Source organism: Moesziomyces antarcticus (genome assembly GCF_000747765.1).
Source record: "Moesziomyces antarcticus DNA, scaffold: scaffold_v10005, strain JCM 10317, whole genome shotgun sequence".
Classification (NCBI taxonomy): domain Eukaryota; kingdom Fungi; phylum Basidiomycota; class Ustilaginomycetes; order Ustilaginales; family Ustilaginaceae; genus Moesziomyces; species Moesziomyces antarcticus.
Genome location: NW_014639005.1, coordinates 616,962 through 634,014, shown reverse-complemented (window position 1 = coordinate 634,014; position 17,053 = coordinate 616,962). Strand labels below are relative to the sequence as shown.

General features: G+C 62.8%; 7 protein-coding genes across 7 annotated transcripts; 3 read left to right on the top strand and 4 right to left on the bottom strand.

Annotated features, from left to right (window-relative positions):
• Nucleotides 1-179: 179 nt before the first annotated feature.
• On the top strand, nt 180-3,320 carry PAN0_005d2700 (uncharacterized protein; the record flags this gene model as incomplete). Its single annotated transcript, XM_014801940.1, has 1 exon — nt 180-3,320. One exon carries the CDS (start codon nt 180-182, stop codon nt 3,318-3,320), a length of 3,141 nt encoding a protein of 1,046 aa, XP_014657426.1.
• Nucleotides 3,321-3,412: 92 nt separating this feature from the next.
• Nucleotides 3,413-6,733, bottom strand: PAN0_005c2699 (chromatin remodelling complex ATPase chain; the record flags this gene model as incomplete). Its single annotated transcript, XM_014801939.1, has 1 exon — nt 3,413-6,733. The coding sequence occupies one exon, from the start codon at nt 6,731-6,733 to the stop codon at nt 3,413-3,415; it is 3,321 nt and encodes a 1,106-aa protein (XP_014657425.1).
• An 893-nt stretch (nt 6,734-7,626) lies between these two features.
• PAN0_005c2698 (NAD(P)-binding protein) lies at nt 7,627-9,552 on the bottom strand (the record flags this gene model as incomplete). Its single annotated transcript, XM_014801938.1, has 1 exon — nt 7,627-9,552. One exon carries the CDS (start codon nt 9,550-9,552, stop codon nt 7,627-7,629), a length of 1,926 nt encoding a protein of 641 aa, XP_014657424.1.
• Nucleotides 9,553-10,869: 1,317 nt separating this feature from the next.
• Nucleotides 10,870-11,290, bottom strand: PAN0_005c2697 (RNA-binding domain-containing protein; the record flags this gene model as incomplete). The annotated part of the gene is made up of 2 exons (XM_014801937.1): nt 10,870-10,973; nt 11,044-11,290. The coding sequence occupies 2 exons, from the start codon at nt 11,288-11,290 to the stop codon at nt 10,870-10,872; spliced, it is 351 nt and encodes a 116-aa protein (XP_014657423.1).
• Nucleotides 11,291-11,776: 486 nt separating this feature from the next.
• Nucleotides 11,777-12,823, top strand: PAN0_005d2696 (glutathione s-transferase; the record flags this gene model as incomplete). The annotated part of the gene is made up of 1 exon (XM_014801936.1): nt 11,777-12,823. The coding sequence occupies one exon, from the start codon at nt 11,777-11,779 to the stop codon at nt 12,821-12,823; it is 1,047 nt and encodes a 348-aa protein (XP_014657422.1).
• Nucleotides 12,824-13,367: 544 nt separating this feature from the next.
• On the top strand, nt 13,368-14,165 carry PAN0_005d2695 (uncharacterized protein; the record flags this gene model as incomplete). The annotated part of the gene is made up of 1 exon (XM_014801935.1): nt 13,368-14,165. One exon carries the CDS (start codon nt 13,368-13,370, stop codon nt 14,163-14,165), a length of 798 nt encoding a protein of 265 aa, XP_014657421.1.
• A 96-nt stretch (nt 14,166-14,261) lies between these two features.
• Nucleotides 14,262-16,941, bottom strand: PAN0_005c2694 (vacuolar protein sorting 33A; the record flags this gene model as incomplete). Its single annotated transcript, XM_014801934.1, has 2 exons — nt 14,262-16,099; nt 16,482-16,941. The coding sequence occupies 2 exons, from the start codon at nt 16,939-16,941 to the stop codon at nt 14,262-14,264; spliced, it is 2,298 nt and encodes a 765-aa protein (XP_014657420.1).
• Nucleotides 16,942-17,053: the final 112 nt, after the last annotated feature.

Here is a 17,053-nt window from a genome sequence, read left to right as displayed (position 1 = left end):
AGAGGTCGGAATTCGGTCGCATTTGCAGCTGTATCGGTGAATTTGTGAGAGGTCGGAATTCGGGCAAGAAGGAGATGCGCGAGTTGGTGGAGCATGAGAAAGTGTGGAGGCCACTACCATCATCTCGACCGGGAAAGCGTCGATACAGCAAGGCACTGGGTGGGACGAGTGGATCAAAGATGAGCGAGGATGGGCAGGATGTGCGGGCGTTACGGCGCGGCTTTGAGGCGGTGACACAAGGCACGCGGCGGTTTGGGAGCCGCGACGAGGTGCTGCGCTTCTATGCTGCCCCGCTCGCGCGGCTATTTGGACGGGACCCGCTGGGTGCGCTGCAGGCATTCGGGTCAGAAGCGTCGGTCGAGGTGGACGTGTTGCTGGTTGAGGCAATGCAGGAGTCGCTGCTGGTGCGACTGGGTGTCGACTGGGCAACAGCGCTGGGTTCGGCGTGGAAGACGCTGCTGGAGCTCACGTTCTTTGGGTCGGCGGCCGAGTCGTGCGCGAGGCAGGCAGGGATGGTACAGCAGTGTGCGCTGCGAACCGTGTCGCGCGTGTTGGCGACGGCAAGTGGCGAGACGCTCGAGCAGACGGTGCAGCTCTGTGTCGCGGCAAGGGAGAGGATCTCGCTACGCGCAATGGTGGCGGCAGTGGCGGCGGAACCCAACCCGGCACGCGCGCGCGTAGCGTGGACCGAGGCACTGCGGCTCCTCGGCGCGCTGCCGGACAGAGTGGCGAACGCTACCAAGGGAGATGTGCCCCAGGCGCTCAGGGGCGAATGCTGGATCGATGCAACGCTCGTGCGCGGGCTGGGCGATGCTCTGCAACATGCAAACGACAAGAACGAGGTCGAGCTGCTCAGAGATGTGCTCGTCAGGCTGGATAGGTTGGGACATCTGTCGCGTGCGGCCGACTCGAGCACCACCGGGTTCTGGCCAACGCTCCTCCGTACAACAGCGACGAAGAGCACAACGACAACTCAGTGGGCGAAACTACGCCGTATCGCGGGAAGCAGCCTACGCAGACGTCTCGACACGACGCTGCTGCAGACACTTCAACATGCAGCGATGCGCGGGCTTGCAGGTACACTCGTTGCACCGACAGAGACGGGCAAGCCGGGTACCGAGGGAAGCGCGTTTCTCTCGTCCGCAACCCACGCCGTCGTAGCCGCATCCGCCCACGTCTTGGGTCTCTTTATTCCGCCCGACTCGCCCGCCGACTCGAGCGACTCGGACACCGATACCGAAGCCCTGCACTACGTGCGCACGTTCAACGGCACCGCGCTCAGCCGTGTCCCGCAAAGCCCAGTGCTCGCGTGGGCATGGGCAACCTACCTCCTCTCCGCGCCCGCGCGTGATCGGCTCGACTGCCTGACAGCCGCATTCGAGCGCTGGACCGACGCGACGCGTCTCGCGCGCGCGCTCGTCGACGAAGAGCTGTTCCTCTCCGCCCTCATCGTGTGCATTCTCGCCTCGATCGCGGCAGGCAGTCAAGAGCTGGAGGACGCGTTGGTGGCGGTGGCGCACTCGCGCGCCGTGCTCGACGGGGTGTCGGAGCACCTGGCACACGCTGACCCGCTCGTGCGCCGCACGGGTATGCTGGTGGGCGAACTGCTCAGCGAGCGCACTGCGCGTCCCGGGGGTAAGACGCTCAGCTTCGGCGCGGCCATCTGGAACGGCACCGGTGGGGGCCGCGAGGAAGCGCGTGTGCTGCGCGCACTCTACCATGCCTGGTCGCACCATTCGGACGCCATCGCAGCACGCGCCGCCACGGTCAAACACGACAGCGTCGCCGTAGATACGCTGCTCGGGCCCCAGCAGGTGGTACCTGTATCAACAGCGCTTGTCGCATTGGGAGCGGAGAGGAAGAAGTCCGACGGGCCAAAGACGAGACGACTGCCGCAGAGGGTGGATGCGAGAGACACGCGCACCCGACCTCTGATCAGTGTGATTGGGGACTCGGGCGACGAGGCGCCGCTCTCGGTCTCGCCGCCACGCCAAGGGCCATTGCGCATGTTCTCGGCCCCGGTTCGACCGCATACTCCGAGCGAGTCCTCGTCGTCCTCATCCGACTCGGACAGCGACGCGGACGGTGCGGACCAGCACGAGATGCACAAGCTCGCCGCCGACCTAGCTGGAGTGAGCACCGACGACGCTGCGTCGCTGTTCGCCTCTGCCGCACCCTCTTCATCCCGCACTTCGGCAGGGGTTGGCGATATGGATGCGGACCGGGAAGCGCATGCGCCGCAGTTCGAGCGGCGCGTGCGCGCGCCCGTGTACGTGTCGCAGCTGGCGCCTCTGCTGAAGACGTCGTCGCGCGCGTCGGTGCGGATGGGGCTGCGGAGTGCAGCGGCGCTGGTGACGCGCAAGGCCCCCACGCGCACGTTTGGCGGCGAGGTGGATGAGAACGCCGTCGACCTCACGCTGGCGCTGGCTGCGCTGCACGACAACTTTGGCATTCGACGGTTCGAGCAGATGCGGCGGGAGGCGCTGGTCGAGGTGGCGTGTGCGGCGCCCGTGCGTGTGGGGGGCGTGCTGACCGAACAGGTGTTTGGGAGTCAGTACAGCGGCGTACAGCGCACCGCGATGCTGTATGCGCTCACCGAGGCGGCGGTACGGTTGTCCGGGAAAGAGCAGCAGGGAGAGGCTGGGCACAGGGCAGAGGCGGTAGCCGCGCGTGTCGTCAGCGAGACACGGCGCGTGGGCGAACAGCGGGTACCCCAACTGCGACGCGAACGGAACTTGCGACTCGACACATCCCGGTCCGCACTTGTACAGGAGATCCGGCCCGGCACATCGCTTGGCGTCGCTTCGGACGGGCAGGGATGGGCGGCTGTGGCGGCAACGTTTGTGTTTCCGTTGCTGAACCGGTACCTTGCGTATCAAGCACTACCCTCTCGCGGGTCGCTCTTCGAACCGGACTCGCTCGCACTGCTGTTCGATACGCTCGGCGTACTGATCTCGCTGGCGCCGGCTTCGGTGCTGCGTCCACTCGGCCCGGTGCTACTCGAAGCGCTAGGCACGCTGCTTATCTCGCCCTCGGCAGGGCCCGAGACAGCCGCAGCACTCAGCGCACTCGCCATCTTTCTGCACGCGCATCTCGAGCTCGACGGTGCGGCGTCGCTGCTCAACGACCGCACGAGCGTGCGCATGCTCAAGACGCTCCTGCCGCGCGTCCAGATGCTCTTCACCCAGCTCAATGCGCACACGGGCGGGACGCCCGCCAAAGTCGCCGCTCGCGCTGCGACCGTGCTCCTCCAAATGGACCAGCTCGACCAGGCCCAGACCCAAACCATCCAAAACGCACTCGGCTTCATCCCCACCTGAACCCCCCTCACACAGCTCTTTGCCAAATGGAACAAAGAAAAAAAAACGCAACTGTGTTTCAAAAACATGACCACGACTGTGCGCGCGCGGCATCACTTCTTCTTCTTCTTGGCTGCGCCTGCGGCTGCGGGGGTGCCGCCTCGACTGCTACCGGCATTGCTGGCGGAGTCGAGCTGCCTCTTCTTGCCGCCCTTGGTGGCTTTTTCCTCCTCGTCCTCCTTGAGCACGAGCAGGACGAGCGTGTTGCATCGTCGACCGAGCTCCTGCGGCGTCCTGCTCTTGATGAACCAGTCGAACCTAAACCCAGCCCACTGCATGACGTCCTTCTTGATGCGATCGTACGCATCGCCCTCTCCCAGCCCGTACTCGGCGAGCTTGACCAGCAAAAAGCGGTCCTCGTCCTCCGAGTAGCTCTTGCCCTTGTTCTGACCATAGTGCAGCTTGAGCTGGAGCAGCGGTTGACGGTACGAGTTGACTTTGCGGCGCAGCACGGCCTCCTGGTGGTGCTGCTTGAGCAGCTTGGCCTCGCCCTCGTCTATGCGCGCGAGCAGCTTGGCATGGTCCGCCAGCTCGTCGATGCGCTCCCAGAACACCTTGGCGTACTCGCGCACCTCCTTTTCCGTCTTGCTCGCATCGGGCATGTCGGCGGCGATGAGCGCATACGCCTTGCGACCGTAGCGCTCACAGCCGCGTACAAACGTCTGGAACTCGCGGCGGTTCCAGTGCGCGAAACCCTGCTGCGCCAGCTGCTCCTTCTCCTCCACCTCGTCCTCGGTGAGCGCCTCGGCAGTGTCGATGAAGTTCTGCTCGCGCTTGCGCTCCTCCTCGACGTCGTCGGCAGTCTCGCCCTCGCCCGGCTCGCGCAGCGGCACGCGGTAGCCGATGGAACGCTGGTACGCCGCCGTCTCGCGCTCCTGCAGCTCGCCCAGCCGCGGCGGGTAGAACTGGAAGTCGTTGATGTTGATCTGCTTGGGCGCACGCGGCGCCCTGGGCTGCGCCGGCTTGGGACCCACGCGCATCGCATCGCGGTAGTAGTTGTCGATCGAGTAGTTGGCCTTGCGCTCGCGCTTGCTCGGCTCGATCCACAGCTGGCCAATCGGCTTGCGCTCCGAAAAGTTGCTCCCCTCCCAGTTGTACACCGTGTCGGACTTGAAGTTGTTGAGGTCGTCCAGATTGAGGCTCTGGTACTTGGCCTGGATCTCCTGCGTGCGCGTCTCGCCCGACTTGATGATCTCGTCAATGTCGTCGTCGATCGACATGGTGTCCTTGCTGGTGATGATCTTTTCGGCGCCGTGCTGGATCATGCCCACCAGATCCTCCTTGGACTGCGCCGCCTTGGCCGCCTGCTGTGCGCGGCCCTGCTGGATGACCAGCTGGTCCAGGCGCAGCTTCTGCGCCGCGCGCTCCAGGATGCGCTCCTCGATGGCGTTTTCGGTGACAAAGCGGAAGACGTACACCTGCTTGGTCTGGCCGATGCGGTGCGCACGGTCCATCGCCTGCAGATCCGCCTGCGGATTCCAGTCCGAGTCGAACAGCACCACAATGTCGGCCGTGGTGAGGTTGATGCCCAGACCGCCCGCACGCGTGGTGAGCAAAAAGACAAACTTCTCCGAGCCCGGCTTGTTGTACTCGTCGATGGCGGCGATGCGGTCCTCGTGCGCGGTGCCACCGTCGATGCGGCAGTAGGCGTAGTCGCGGAAGAGGCAGTAGTCCTCGAGGATGTCGAGCATGCGGCTCATCTGGCTGAAGATGAGCACGCGCGAGCCGTTGGCCTTCATCTTGCGCAGCAGCTTGTCGAGCTTCTTCATCTTGTCCGAGTTGAACACCAGATGCTCGTCCGTGGTGAAGGGCGGGCCGGGCTCGGCGCCGTCAAAGAGGTACGGGTGGTTGCAACACTTGCGCAGCTGCATGACAATGTTGAGCAGACGCGTCTTGCCCTCCTTCTTTCCGACGCCGCCGTTGACGGCATCAATGTCCTTCTCGAGGATGCTCTTGTACCACTTGCGCTGCATCTCTGTGAGGCCGACAAAGAGGTTGATCTCCTTCTTGGGCAGGAGCGACTTTTCGACGTCGGCCTTGACGCGTCGGAGGAGGAAGGGGCGGAGGACCTTGTGGAGCTGCTGGACGACCTGGTCCTGGTTCTCGTCGCCCTTGCCCTTGAACCACGACTCAAAGTCCTCCGAGTTGCTAAAGACGTCGGGGAGGAGGAAGTTGAGCAGCGACCAGAGCTCCATGAGGTTGTTCTGGAGCGGCGTGCCGGTGATGAGCAGGCGGGAGCGCGAGTTGAAGGCACGCACGATCTGGGAGAGCATCGAGTCGACGTTCTTGATGCGGTGCGCCTCGTCAATGATGATGTACTCCCACGAGAGCTTCTTGAGCGCGCTCTTTTCGCGCAGGCACATCTCGTAGGTGGTGATGAGCACGTCAAAGTCCTGGGGCAGCAGGTGCTTCTGGATGACGTCGTCGCGCTCCTCCTTGGAGCCCTTGAGGGTGACTACGTTGAAGCCGGGCACCCAGCGCTGGAACTCGCGATACCAGTTGTCGAGCGTCGACTTGGGCACGACGACGAGGTGGAAGCCGGGCGTGTTGCGGAAGTCGCGGAGGTAGCCGAGGAAGGAGATGGTCTGGAGCGTCTTGCCGAGGCCCATCTCGTCTGCGAGGATGCCGTTGATGCCGTTGTGGTAGAGGGAGATCATCCAGTTGAGGCCCTGGACCTGGTAGTCGCGCATGGTGCCGCCCTTGACGTAGGCGGGCGACTCGTTGAAGACAAACGCGCCCTCGTCTTGGTCGTCGTCGCCCTCCTTGAGCAGCTCGTCGTCCTCCTCCTTTTCGGTCTTTCTGCGGCGGTTGTCGCCGGCCTTCTTTGCCTTTTTGGCGGCGGCCTGCTGCGACTCTTCGAGCATGGCTGCAAACTCTTGGTCGCGCTCCTTCTTGATGTCGATAAAGTGCTGGAAGAGCTCGGTCTGGTCGAGGAGGTAGCCGTAGCGCTTAAAGCTGTCGGCGAGCTTGGCCTTGGCCATGGACTCGCGTGTGCTGGCGAGCGTCTCGTCCTGAGCGGCCTTGACGGCCTTTCCGTGCTTGCGTGCTGCGGCGCGCTCCTCCTTCTCGCGCTGCTTCTCGAGCTGTCGCGCGGTCTTGGAGGGCGAGGACATGGAAACATCGCCATCGTCCTCGAGCTGGTCGGCATCGTCGTCCGAGGCGTCGGTGTCGTTGTCGCGCTTGTTTGGTGGTGTCTGGGCTCTGGAGACGGAGGCGGAGGCGGTGGGTGCACGGCTGAGATCGGCCGAGACGGGGATGTAGTCCGAGAGCTTGTCCTGGTCCTCCCAGTTCTTTGCGTCGCGCATGGCTGGCGGCAAGGCCGATGGCTTCAGGTGGCCGTTGGAGCCGTTTGTGCCGTTGGGAGTGTGGGACATGGTGAAGTGAGGGTGAGCAGCCACAGAGGCCGGATCGCGGTGTGCTTAGGGAGTTGCCGTTGACGTGCGTGTGAGACTGCCTGAGACCACGGTGGGCGGCGCACACAGGTTGTGCTGGGTCGTGCTTGGTCGCACTGGAGGTGTGCCAAGATTCGGTGAGCTTTAGGCAGTGCTGAAGGAGAAAAAAGGAAAGAGCGAAAGCAAGGCGGCTTGTGAGAAGGAGCAGCGAGGGTGATGCACGCGTAAGGTCGAGTGGTTGGCGGTGTGTTCCGGTGCGAGAAGGAGAGGAGGCGGTGCTTCGACGGGGCAAAAGAGAGGATGGTGGAAAAGAGTGGTGGTGGAGAAGGAGATCGCGTTCGAGTGGATTGGCGGTGGCTTTAGCAAGGGCGGCGCGTCGAGGACGAGGCTTGGCCTACTTTGGTCCGATCCAACAAAGCGCTGTGCCGCCGATTCACCGAGGACGAGCAGCAGCAGCATCAGCAGCAGCACCAGAAGCAGGGCCGGCAGCAGCAGCAATCCAGGAGCGCAAGAATTCCTTCCGGCCGGCATCGGGCAGTTCCGCGCTGCTGTAGCGAAAAAAATCGCGAACGCGTCTGCTCAATGAACACGCTCGCCCGACGCCGACGCCAGTAACTTAGGCGGTGGTTGGGTGTGGAGTTCAAAGGCTTTCTGGCATCTGAGCACGCGTTGAGCTGTCCTCGTCATCGACGCAGAGCAGCGACGCGTTCCCGCCGCCCCGCCCACACCCTTTCGCACGAGTCCAGGCGCCCTCAGACACAGTCAGGAGCCATACGCTACTCTCACAGTCGACGATGGTTTGAACAACACAACTCTATTTTGGGGTGCGTAGCGTTTGCAAGTGTGATCCTCTGATCTGGATCAAGTGAGGACCTTTACTTGTCCGCTGCCTCGGACAGCTCGCGGTACTCGACGAGACGGAGCAGGTTCCTCTGGAGCATGGCGATCGTGGTCTTGCCGATCGCAGGCAGGTACATGGACGCGCGCGTCCTCACGTCGGGCTTAAAGTTCTTCTCGCTCGAAAAGTTGACGCAGACGGCGCCAGGCTTGATCCAGTCGGTCTCGATCTTGTAGTTGGCCGAGGGCACGCCGGCGATCACCACGTCGGCCGCACGGATGCACTCTTCGGCGCTGAGCGAGCAGTTGCGCACCACATGGTGCGGGCGCAGCTGCGAGGCGGTGTTCTGCGCATGCGCCTTTTTGACCATCTCGGATCGCGCACGGCCGTGCGGTGGCGACGACGGCTCGGCAGCACGCTTGTTGAACTCCTGGATCGAGTCAATGTCCACCGAGTACACCTTGGCGCCGTCGTTGGACAGCAGTGCGGCGAGCGGACGACCGACCACCTCGGAACGGTTGATCACCGTGATCGTCTTGCCGTACAGACGGTCGCCGTACGGCAGCTCGCGGTCGTACACGCCCACCGCCTCCAGACACTTGACCATGGCGAGCGGCGTGCACGGCAGGATCGACTTGGCCATGCCCGGAGGCACCTGCTCGCTGTCCAGTGCTGCCTGGCGGTGCGCGCGCTCCTCGGGCAGCTCGCGCGTGGTTCCCGGCGCATTGCCGAGCTTGGCGGGCGAGATCCAGCGCACGTTGTGGTACATGTTCCAGCAGTAGCTAAAGTGAAGACCCTCGACGTCCTTGCGCGGATCCACAATCTGCTGCAGATACGTGTCCTGACGTCCAAAGAAGATGGGGTAGTACACCATGATGCCGTGCACCTTGTCGTCGGCGTTGGCAGCGATGATGAGGTCCTCGACGTCCGCCTCGAGGTCAAAGTCGGGCGCGCTGCCCTTGTGCTCCTCCTCCTTGACCTCGACCGAGTCGTCCCAGGTCTTCCAGATGTCAAACTCGATGCCGACCGCCTCGCACGCCTTGCGCGTCCACTCGGCGTAGGCGACACTGGGCGGGCTGGGCGTGGCGAGGATGCCGACCAGCTTGGGCCTCGACTTGCCCTGGTCGATGCGCGTCTGAATCGCCTGCTTGATCGCATCCTGGTACGGAGCAGCGATGCCCGAGGCCTGCACGAGTTTGCCCGGGTTCTCTGCGCTGGGCAGCGCACCGGGCTGCGCGGTCTGCTGGACACTGGGTTCGGACATGCTGCTAGCTACGCCGCGAAGCACGTCGTTGGGTTGGACCGGGTCGACGGAGGTGCCTTGACGTTCGAAGGCACGTACGAGATCGGAGGCCGAGAGGTGGTAGCTCGGCTCAAAGTCGCACACGGTTGCTCGATGGAAGGTGTCGAGCAGAGTGTTGAATTGCGTCTTGCGTTGAGCACGGACGTACGAAGGCTCGCGGAACGTGCCTTTGCCTCGAAGCCGTGGGGTTAGCGGAAGCGCCGAAGACGAGCCAGAAGCCGAGGCGGAGGTGGAGGGAGTCGAAAGGTTCTCGTTGGACGACGAAGAACGAGGCGACGAAGGGCGAGCGAGCTTGTCGAGAAGCGAGTTGAGGTGGGAGAGGTCAAGACCTGCGTTGGTGGACTTGGCCGAGGAGTGGAAGGCCGATCCGGACGGAAGGGCGGGGGTTGCTTGAACCGAAGAGGAAGCGGACGAAGACGAGGATGCGAGGCTGGGTGTGCTCGTTCGGACTAAGCGTGCGGATGTAGCCAGGGTAGACATGGAGAATCGGTCGAGAGACGAGGCGTCAGTCGTCAAGTTGCGCGAGCATGAGCACGAGGGCAGGAAGCTCGGGCTTTGGAGGTGTGCCGACATGGTAGCAAGAGGAGCAAGCAAGGCAGACGAGACTGGTCGAACGCGATGAGACGAAGCGCGAAGAGTTGCTTTACGGAGCGGGCGCATCAAGTGGGTCGAGCAAGTGGGTTGTGCGAAATGAAGCCAGCGATGGTGCTTTATCGATGGATGAGACGCCGCAGGAGTTGTCGATCAACGAGATGGTGGTGCCAAGTCAAGCCGAGGATGATCGGAGGGCGATGCTTTGGTAGGATAGTGACTGATGCTTTTCAAGCTTGGTGCGTGCGGTACGAGAGCGAGACGTGGGCCAGGGGGGCGCGAGAGACAGGAACCACGAGCGAGGCTGCGAGCACGGAAGCAGGGGCGGAAGCACGGTGACACTCACCTTTGGCGGGCCAAGACGAGAGCGTTGCGGAGTGAGCAGCTCGAGACGAGGGCGTCAAGCCAGCTCTGACACAAAGATGCGGCGGTATGGTGGGCGAGCAAAAGAAGCGAGAGTTCGCGAGCACAGAGAGGGTGTGAGAAGACTGCAACCAAGTCTGAGCATGGCGGAGGCCAGCCCGTCAGAGCCGCCAGAGCCACGCGGATGCAGCGGGAAGCCACTCTCCCTGCCGAAAGGAGCAAAAAAAAAAAGTTGCCCTGCAGCCTCGAGTCAAAAAGCCAGGAGCTGCGAAAAAAAAATTCTCGATAACGCTCCGTTTATCTTGATCGCTGCACAAGCGGATAGAACCGATCGGCTTCGGGTAGCTCAAAAATCAAAAAAAAAGAGAGCCAGCGCTCAGGAACCGCAGCGGAGGTGATGGGCGGCGTCGGGCAGCCCGTCGTCCCCGCTTGCGGAATGGCCGGCTCGAGTTGCTCGAGTCGAGTCGACACGCGGCGGTTGACTCCCCGCTGCTTTCCCCTTGCTTCCGTGGGCCCGAACCAAGAGAAGGCGGCCGTCAGCAGCAGCCGCCAATGCGTTGGGTTGGTGCCTGATGGACCGGATCGGAGTGAGCTGCAAGGAGCGTAGGTAGCCTCCAACCCCTGGTCCTGCGCCGTGTCAATACAGTGTACGCCTTGATCATGTTGGGTCGCCAGCACTAGCCCGAAATGTCCCCGCCCTGCCCCGCCCCGCCCCGCCTCGCAGATCCTGCCTTCGTCAGCGATACGGAGGTGCTGTACAGGGCGGACTCGGTACAAGCAGCAGAATCACAGCAATGCTTGTGCATCTCTGCGTGAAGGAGGATGATACTGCATCGGGGCTCGCTTCCGATCGGGCCGGCGACTGGTTCTGCATCAGCGATCTAGAGTCTCCTGCAGAGGTCCCACTTGAGCATGAGATCCCGGTGGCGCTGCGATGCCAAAAGAATGTTCGGATTGAGATACAAATACAAAGAGCATGCCCACTGATGCCATAAAGGCTCTATGCGTGAGTTGCGGCGCGGGCTATGTGTCCTGGATGTTGTGAAGCTGCTTGAGTTCTGCGAGCTCGGCTTCTCGTCGTTCGAGGTCTGCCTTTGCAGCGAGCCTTGCGGGCATGTGTGCCAATACTATACATACTCACCGGCATGTTGTCAGCAGCTGTCGCAAGAAGGCGAGGGTACGGGGGCGTGGACTTACCGACGAGGTAGCGGTCGTTGAGGTGGAAGCCGTTGAGGTTGTCGAGGGCGCGCTTAGCATCGGCCATCTCCTGGTACACGACGTACGCCGTGCCCTTGGTCTTGGGCGCGTCGCCGATGCGGATCTGACGGATGGCTCCGTAGCGTCCAAACACGTTGTACAGGTCGGCGCCGGTGGTGTTGTAGTTGAGGTTCTTGACAAACACGATGCGCGTGTGCTGACGCGCACCGCCAATGTGGCTCGACATGCTGACCCAGCCGTGCGCGTCCAGTCACCAAGCGAGAAGAGGCTGCCACACGTGCGCGCTTCGACAAGTCTGACCAGGGATGGTGTCGACAAGATCGAGAAAGTGCGCTGGACAGAGATGATGGCAGGTTGGAATCGAATGCGCAGCAGAGAGAGCAAAGGTGGAGTGTCCACAGGTCCGGGTTCCGAGCATTGGAGAGCTGAGTTGCATCGCCGATGAGAGACGAAAAAATAGGTGCCGATGTCTCCAGCGCGGCGTTTGCTCTGGCCCGGCTACACAAAAGTCGAGCTGGGAGCGCAGCAACGGCTGCTGCCATTGCCGAGGCTCCGGCCCGCCATTCGCCGCCCCCGGCTTTCTGCCTTTACGACAGCAGACTGTCTTTTGCCCCGCCTCGCATTCTTCTCTTTACCCCACACACAACCTCATTCCCGTGGCCATTGCTCTGTCTCACACCTCATTCTCACCTCGACCACCTCGACCGTCAAGATGGCAGCTGCTCAACCCAACACGCGCGTGATCGTGTACGGCTATGGCGCGTCGCCGTTCTGGCAAAAGATTACTTTTTTGCTGGACCACTACGGCGTGGAGTGGACGCAGGTGGACGTGCCTCCGGTCATGCCTCGTCCCATGCTGAGCAAGCTTCTGGGCATCACCTACCGTCGTATTCCCGTGGTTTTCATCGACGGCCATGCCTACATCGACACCACCGCTGCCTCGCTCGCGCTGGAGCGTACGTTTGGCAACGGCAACCGATCTCTGCTTCGCCAGTTCCCGGCGCTGCAGCTGCAGCTCGCAGTGCACTGGGCCGAGAGCGCGCTCTTCCGACTGGGCGCGGGGCACCTGTACAATGCGCCGCTGAACGAGGTGTTTGTCAAGGACCGACAATCGTTCATGCCCGGAGCGAGCTTTGAGGGCGAGGCGATGAAGAAGCGCATCCCCTTTATTCGATCGCAGCTCGTGGCGAGCTTGGAGGCGATCGAGTCGCAGCTGGGTGAGGGCCGCGGCAAGTTCTTGCTCGGGGACGAGCCGCAGTACCTCGACTTTTGCGTGTTCACGCCGCTCAACTGGGTGCAGACGCAGCTGCGCACGGGCGAGGATCTGCTGCCCACCGTCTCGGCCAAGAACCCGCAGCAGGACTGGACCAAGTTCCGATTCCCCAAGACGCTCGCGTGGCTCGCAGAGGTGCGTGCCTACGTCGCCAAGAATACGGTGAAGCCCGGCAAGCTCTCGGCCGACGACGCCGCCAAGGCGGTGCTGCAGCAGGCAGAGGCAAGCTCCGCCAAGGACGAGAGCGCACTCAAGGTGAGCAGCGACGACCCGCTCGCCAAGGCCGGATGGATCAGCGGCAACAAGGGCCAGAAGGTCAGCGTGACGCCCGTGGATACCGGCAGGGTTCCCCAGCTCGGCTCGCTCGTCGGGCTCGACAATGCCAGCGTGACCATCAAGATCGAGGCGCAGCAGGGCAAGCACATCCTCGCCACCTTCCCGCGCGTCAACTTTGACATTCGCGCCGCCGATGCCGCCAAGCTCTAACTTGAGCCGCTCAACCTTGTGCTCCATCTGGATTGGACTCGCCCGGAAATCGATGCTTAAAGTAGACTATTCGAAATGCCAAAAGCTTGCTCCGGCAAGCAGATGATGATGACAAGCTTGTTGATTGAGTTGTGGTGGGGCTCAGAGAAGCTTGCGAATTCGCTCATGACTTGTCGACATTGTCGTCGCCTTTAGGAGCAGGCGGTGCTGGTTTTGTTTTTCGGGCGGTACAGCCTTGAGGCGCGCTCAGAGCAGCAGTAAACGTGTTGGCCGCATCCGTGCGCATTTGGGCAGATGCGAGGCGGCGCTCTGGACCCTGAATTTGGCTGCTCAGGGGAAGAGGCGCGCGTCGCTGCTCTCCTCAACCTGTCAATCCGCGCTGCGTCGAGCGTTGGTGCAGCGGCGATGCTGCAACCGCGCCCCCTCCTCCCCCCCGCGCATCCTTATCAGCCTCCCCGCGCGCCTCTTCTCCCCACCACCTTCATCCCACCCATCTGCCCACCCACATTGCATCTCTCTCCACTTCATCAGATTTGTCGCCGCCATGCATGTTCAAACACTCGCGCTGTTGGCCGCGGCTGCTTTGGCCCGAGCTGCCTCGATGCAGGCGCCCTTTTCGCTCCACTCTGCACTCGACACGTGTCTTTCGTGCGCCACGCTTCCCACCTGTCCCACCGACCCCTGCACGACCAACACTCCCGGTGGCCTTCTGCTGCTCACGCAGTTCTGGGACTTTCACCCCGCCATCGGGCCTTCGGATTCGTGGACGATCCACGGTCTTTGGGCGGACAAGTGCCTTGGGGGGTATGATGCCGACTGCGATCCGTCGCGCAACAATGACAATATCGCCGCAGCCCTTCGATCGTCCTCCGACCCTCGAGCTGCAAAGGCGCTCGAGACGATGAACCAGTACTGGCTGGCGCTGAATGGAAACGACGCTCAGCTTTGGTCGCACGAGTGGAACAAACACGGCACCTGCGTCTCTACGCTCAACCCGGAATGCTACCCCGAATCAGCCTTTGGCGAGCATCAAGACATCGTCGACTTTTTCTCAACCACCACCGACTTGTTTGACAAGTACAATGTCTTCAAGGCTCTTGAGGAGGCGGGGATCAAGCCGAGTACGAGTGCGAGGTACTCGTTGCAGCAGCTTAAAGATGCAGTGCGCCAAAAGTGGGGCAAAGAAGCCTCGTTCCGATGCCGAAACGGCGCCCTCAACGAAGCCTGGATCTACTTTCACACTGCAGGCAGATCCACCAGTGCAGACTCCTTCGTTCAGGTCGATCCACTCACCGGCGACAACCGTTGCCCCACCCAGAACATCCGTTACCTCCCCAAATAGCTCCTCAATCAACAACAGCGCAAGACAAAGCAACAATACAAGTCCATTTCATGCAATGCAATGCGATGCAGGGGTATATCCATTGTGCGACCCAAGTTAGAGTGGCACCGAACTCAGGCTGCGGATGAGCTCGTTGCCGTTGATGGTGTTGGTGGTGGCCACCACAAAGCGTCGGTTGCGCGTCTGGCCGTTCATGAACCGCAGCGCCGCCAGCTCCGTATGCGTCACTCCGCCCAGGAAGAACACCAGCGTCGTCGTCACCTGGTCCGCATCCGACGGCATCGTCGCCGCCGCACCCGCCGTCGACGTCTCGCTCCCGCCCGGCCCCGCGGCTGCCGACTGCACCTCGTCAAACGTCGGGCCGGGAAGCTGGCCCACCACATCCTCAAAGCCGCGCCAGCCCACGATCGGGTGCGCGCGCGGCTTCACACTCCGCCCACCGGGACGCAGCGCCGTACTGGCCGCACGCCCGACGTCCAGCAGCGCCTCCTTCTGCGCCACCGCCTGCACCAGACGCACCGACAGCGGCGCATACCCAGAGTAGACGTACGAGATGTCGCTCGGCGCACGCTCGTCCACATCGTCGTTGATCAGGCGCAGACTGCGGCGCACCGACGCAAAGCCGCCGCGTCCGCCTTCGTCCTTGCCATCGCCGGCTGCCGCGCCACCCGCCGCCGACGATCCGCCGCCGACGACGCTCGTGAGCGCGCCAAAGCCAGCTGCGACGCCGCCACCCGCATCCGCCGCGCCGGGCGCCGCTCGCGTGAGCAGCCCCACCTTCTGCAGCGCCAGCAGCAGCGGCAGATGCTGGTAGCCGTACGTCTGCACAATCTCGCGCTTGACAAACTCGAGGTTCTTGGGCTTGATCCCGCCCGCCGCACTGCCGTGCCCCACCACACTCGTGAGGCACAGCAGCCGCAGCACACCGAGCAGGTCGCGCTCCTCGTTGATCATGTCTTCGATAGCGGCGTACTGCGCGCCGAGCTCGAGGCCCGCCACCGAGTTCTGCTGCACCTCGAGCATGCGGTTGAACTCCTCGCGCGCCGTCCACTCCATGATCTTCTCGGTGAGGCCCGTGTGTAGCCGCAGCGACGCGTGCTCCGACTGCAGCCCACCCAGCTTGCCCACAAACGCGCGGATCTGCGACACGGTCTTGGCCTGGTGGCGCCCCTCGTAGTCGTGGTTGAGCCGCTTGGCGGCGCGGTGCAGCCGATCGCCGACGACGGCAAAGTTGAGGTCGCGGATCTCGCCAAACAGCACGTCGGTCGACGCGTCCAGCCGGTGCTTGCGCTTCTTGGGCGTCGACGTCATCTGCAGCGGCGTACCGCTGCCCGATGCGTGCGGCTGGGCGCCCATACCACCACCGGGCGGCTGCGCCTGTCCCGTGAGCAGGGCAGGGTCGACCTCGACGTGGCCATTGCTGATGCCCACCACCTCGTCTACGAGGCCTTCGTAGGTGAGCTGCGTGCAGAGCGGTGTAGCGTAGTCGACGGAGCGATCGATGATGATGAGGCTGTCGATGAGCTGGCTCGGCGTGGTGAGCGCCGGGTTGGAGGGATCCGAGGCGAGGTGTTCGCGCCTCTGGCGGATGAGCAGATCGGCGAGCCGACGTGCGAGGGCGCCTTTGCCCAGCACGCGTGGGAAGAGTCCGTAGGCGTGCTGAAGCGTCATGAGCGCCTGTGCCGAGCGGAAGATGGGGGTGTGGTCGCCGTCGCAATAGATCTTCTTCCAGGCTGCGTCGTCCTCGAGGCTGATGAGATCGTGATCGAGTGGTACGAACTCGAGACCAAAGTCGAGTAGCGAGACGTCGGAAAGCACGCCCTCTTGATCGAGGAACTGCAGACAGGGCTCGGTCCTGTGCGGAACAAACGAGATGGTGTAGGTGTGCTGCAGGGGCGAGGTGGGACGCACGCTGCGATCCGCGCGTAGGTGCTCTTTGGACACGTCGTCGTGACGACAGGGTAGCAAAGGTCAGCTGCTGTTATCCGAGATCTACGCTGGAGGTGGGAGAGGGCAAGGGAAAGGGAGAAGGAGGAATAGAGAAGAGGAGTTGGGGAAAGTGTCGCCTCCCGGCACAACTCCGCGCCTGTGGAGGCGAAAAGCAGGGCGGTGTTGTTTGAGGAAGGGACTTCGTTGGGAGCATCCTTGTCAGGAAGGTCTCCTTGTTCTTTGGACATTGACTGACCGCATGCCTATCGTTGAAGAGATCTAGTAGGCTCGGCTAATTTAGTCCAGATGGGATGGGCGAACCAGAGCCACTGGAAGGGAAGGAAGAGGAAGCGAGACGACTCGAACGAACGAAAGGGCAAGACTTACCTGCGATGGCCTTCATCCACTTGATCTCGGGACGGCAGATGTAGACGACGGACTTTGTGGGAGCATTGACGCTCTTGAGGCCCGCCTTGGAGAGAGCCTGGGAGTGGGCGGTGTCGGTCTTGGAGACAAAGGCCGCCGATGCTGGTTCGAGCCAAAACATCTTTTCGACGCCGTGCTGCTTGAGGCCGGATACGTCGGCGACGAGACCGAGGGGGCCTGCCAAGGACGGATCGAGCATGAGCGTCTTTGCTTCTTTGATGGTGTCGAGCGTCGACATGAGGCCCCTGCGCGCGAGGTCGCCGAGGATGTTGGTGTCCAGGCCGTCCCATCGCTCCGTAAGGGGCTGCGCCATGTCTGCCGAGGCGCCAGCGGATGACTGGGGCGAGCCGGGAGCGACGGCGGTAGCATCAGGGCCAGCGTCAGTGCCAGCCTGGCGTGGCGCAGTCGCGGTGGGAGCCATGTTCACTCTTGCGGTCGTGAAAGACGTGGTCCGGCCCTCGAGCTCTCGTTATACGGCGGTTCCAGAGGTTTGCGGTCCGCCGACAATGCCAGCCTCTTGACTGCCAGAGCGC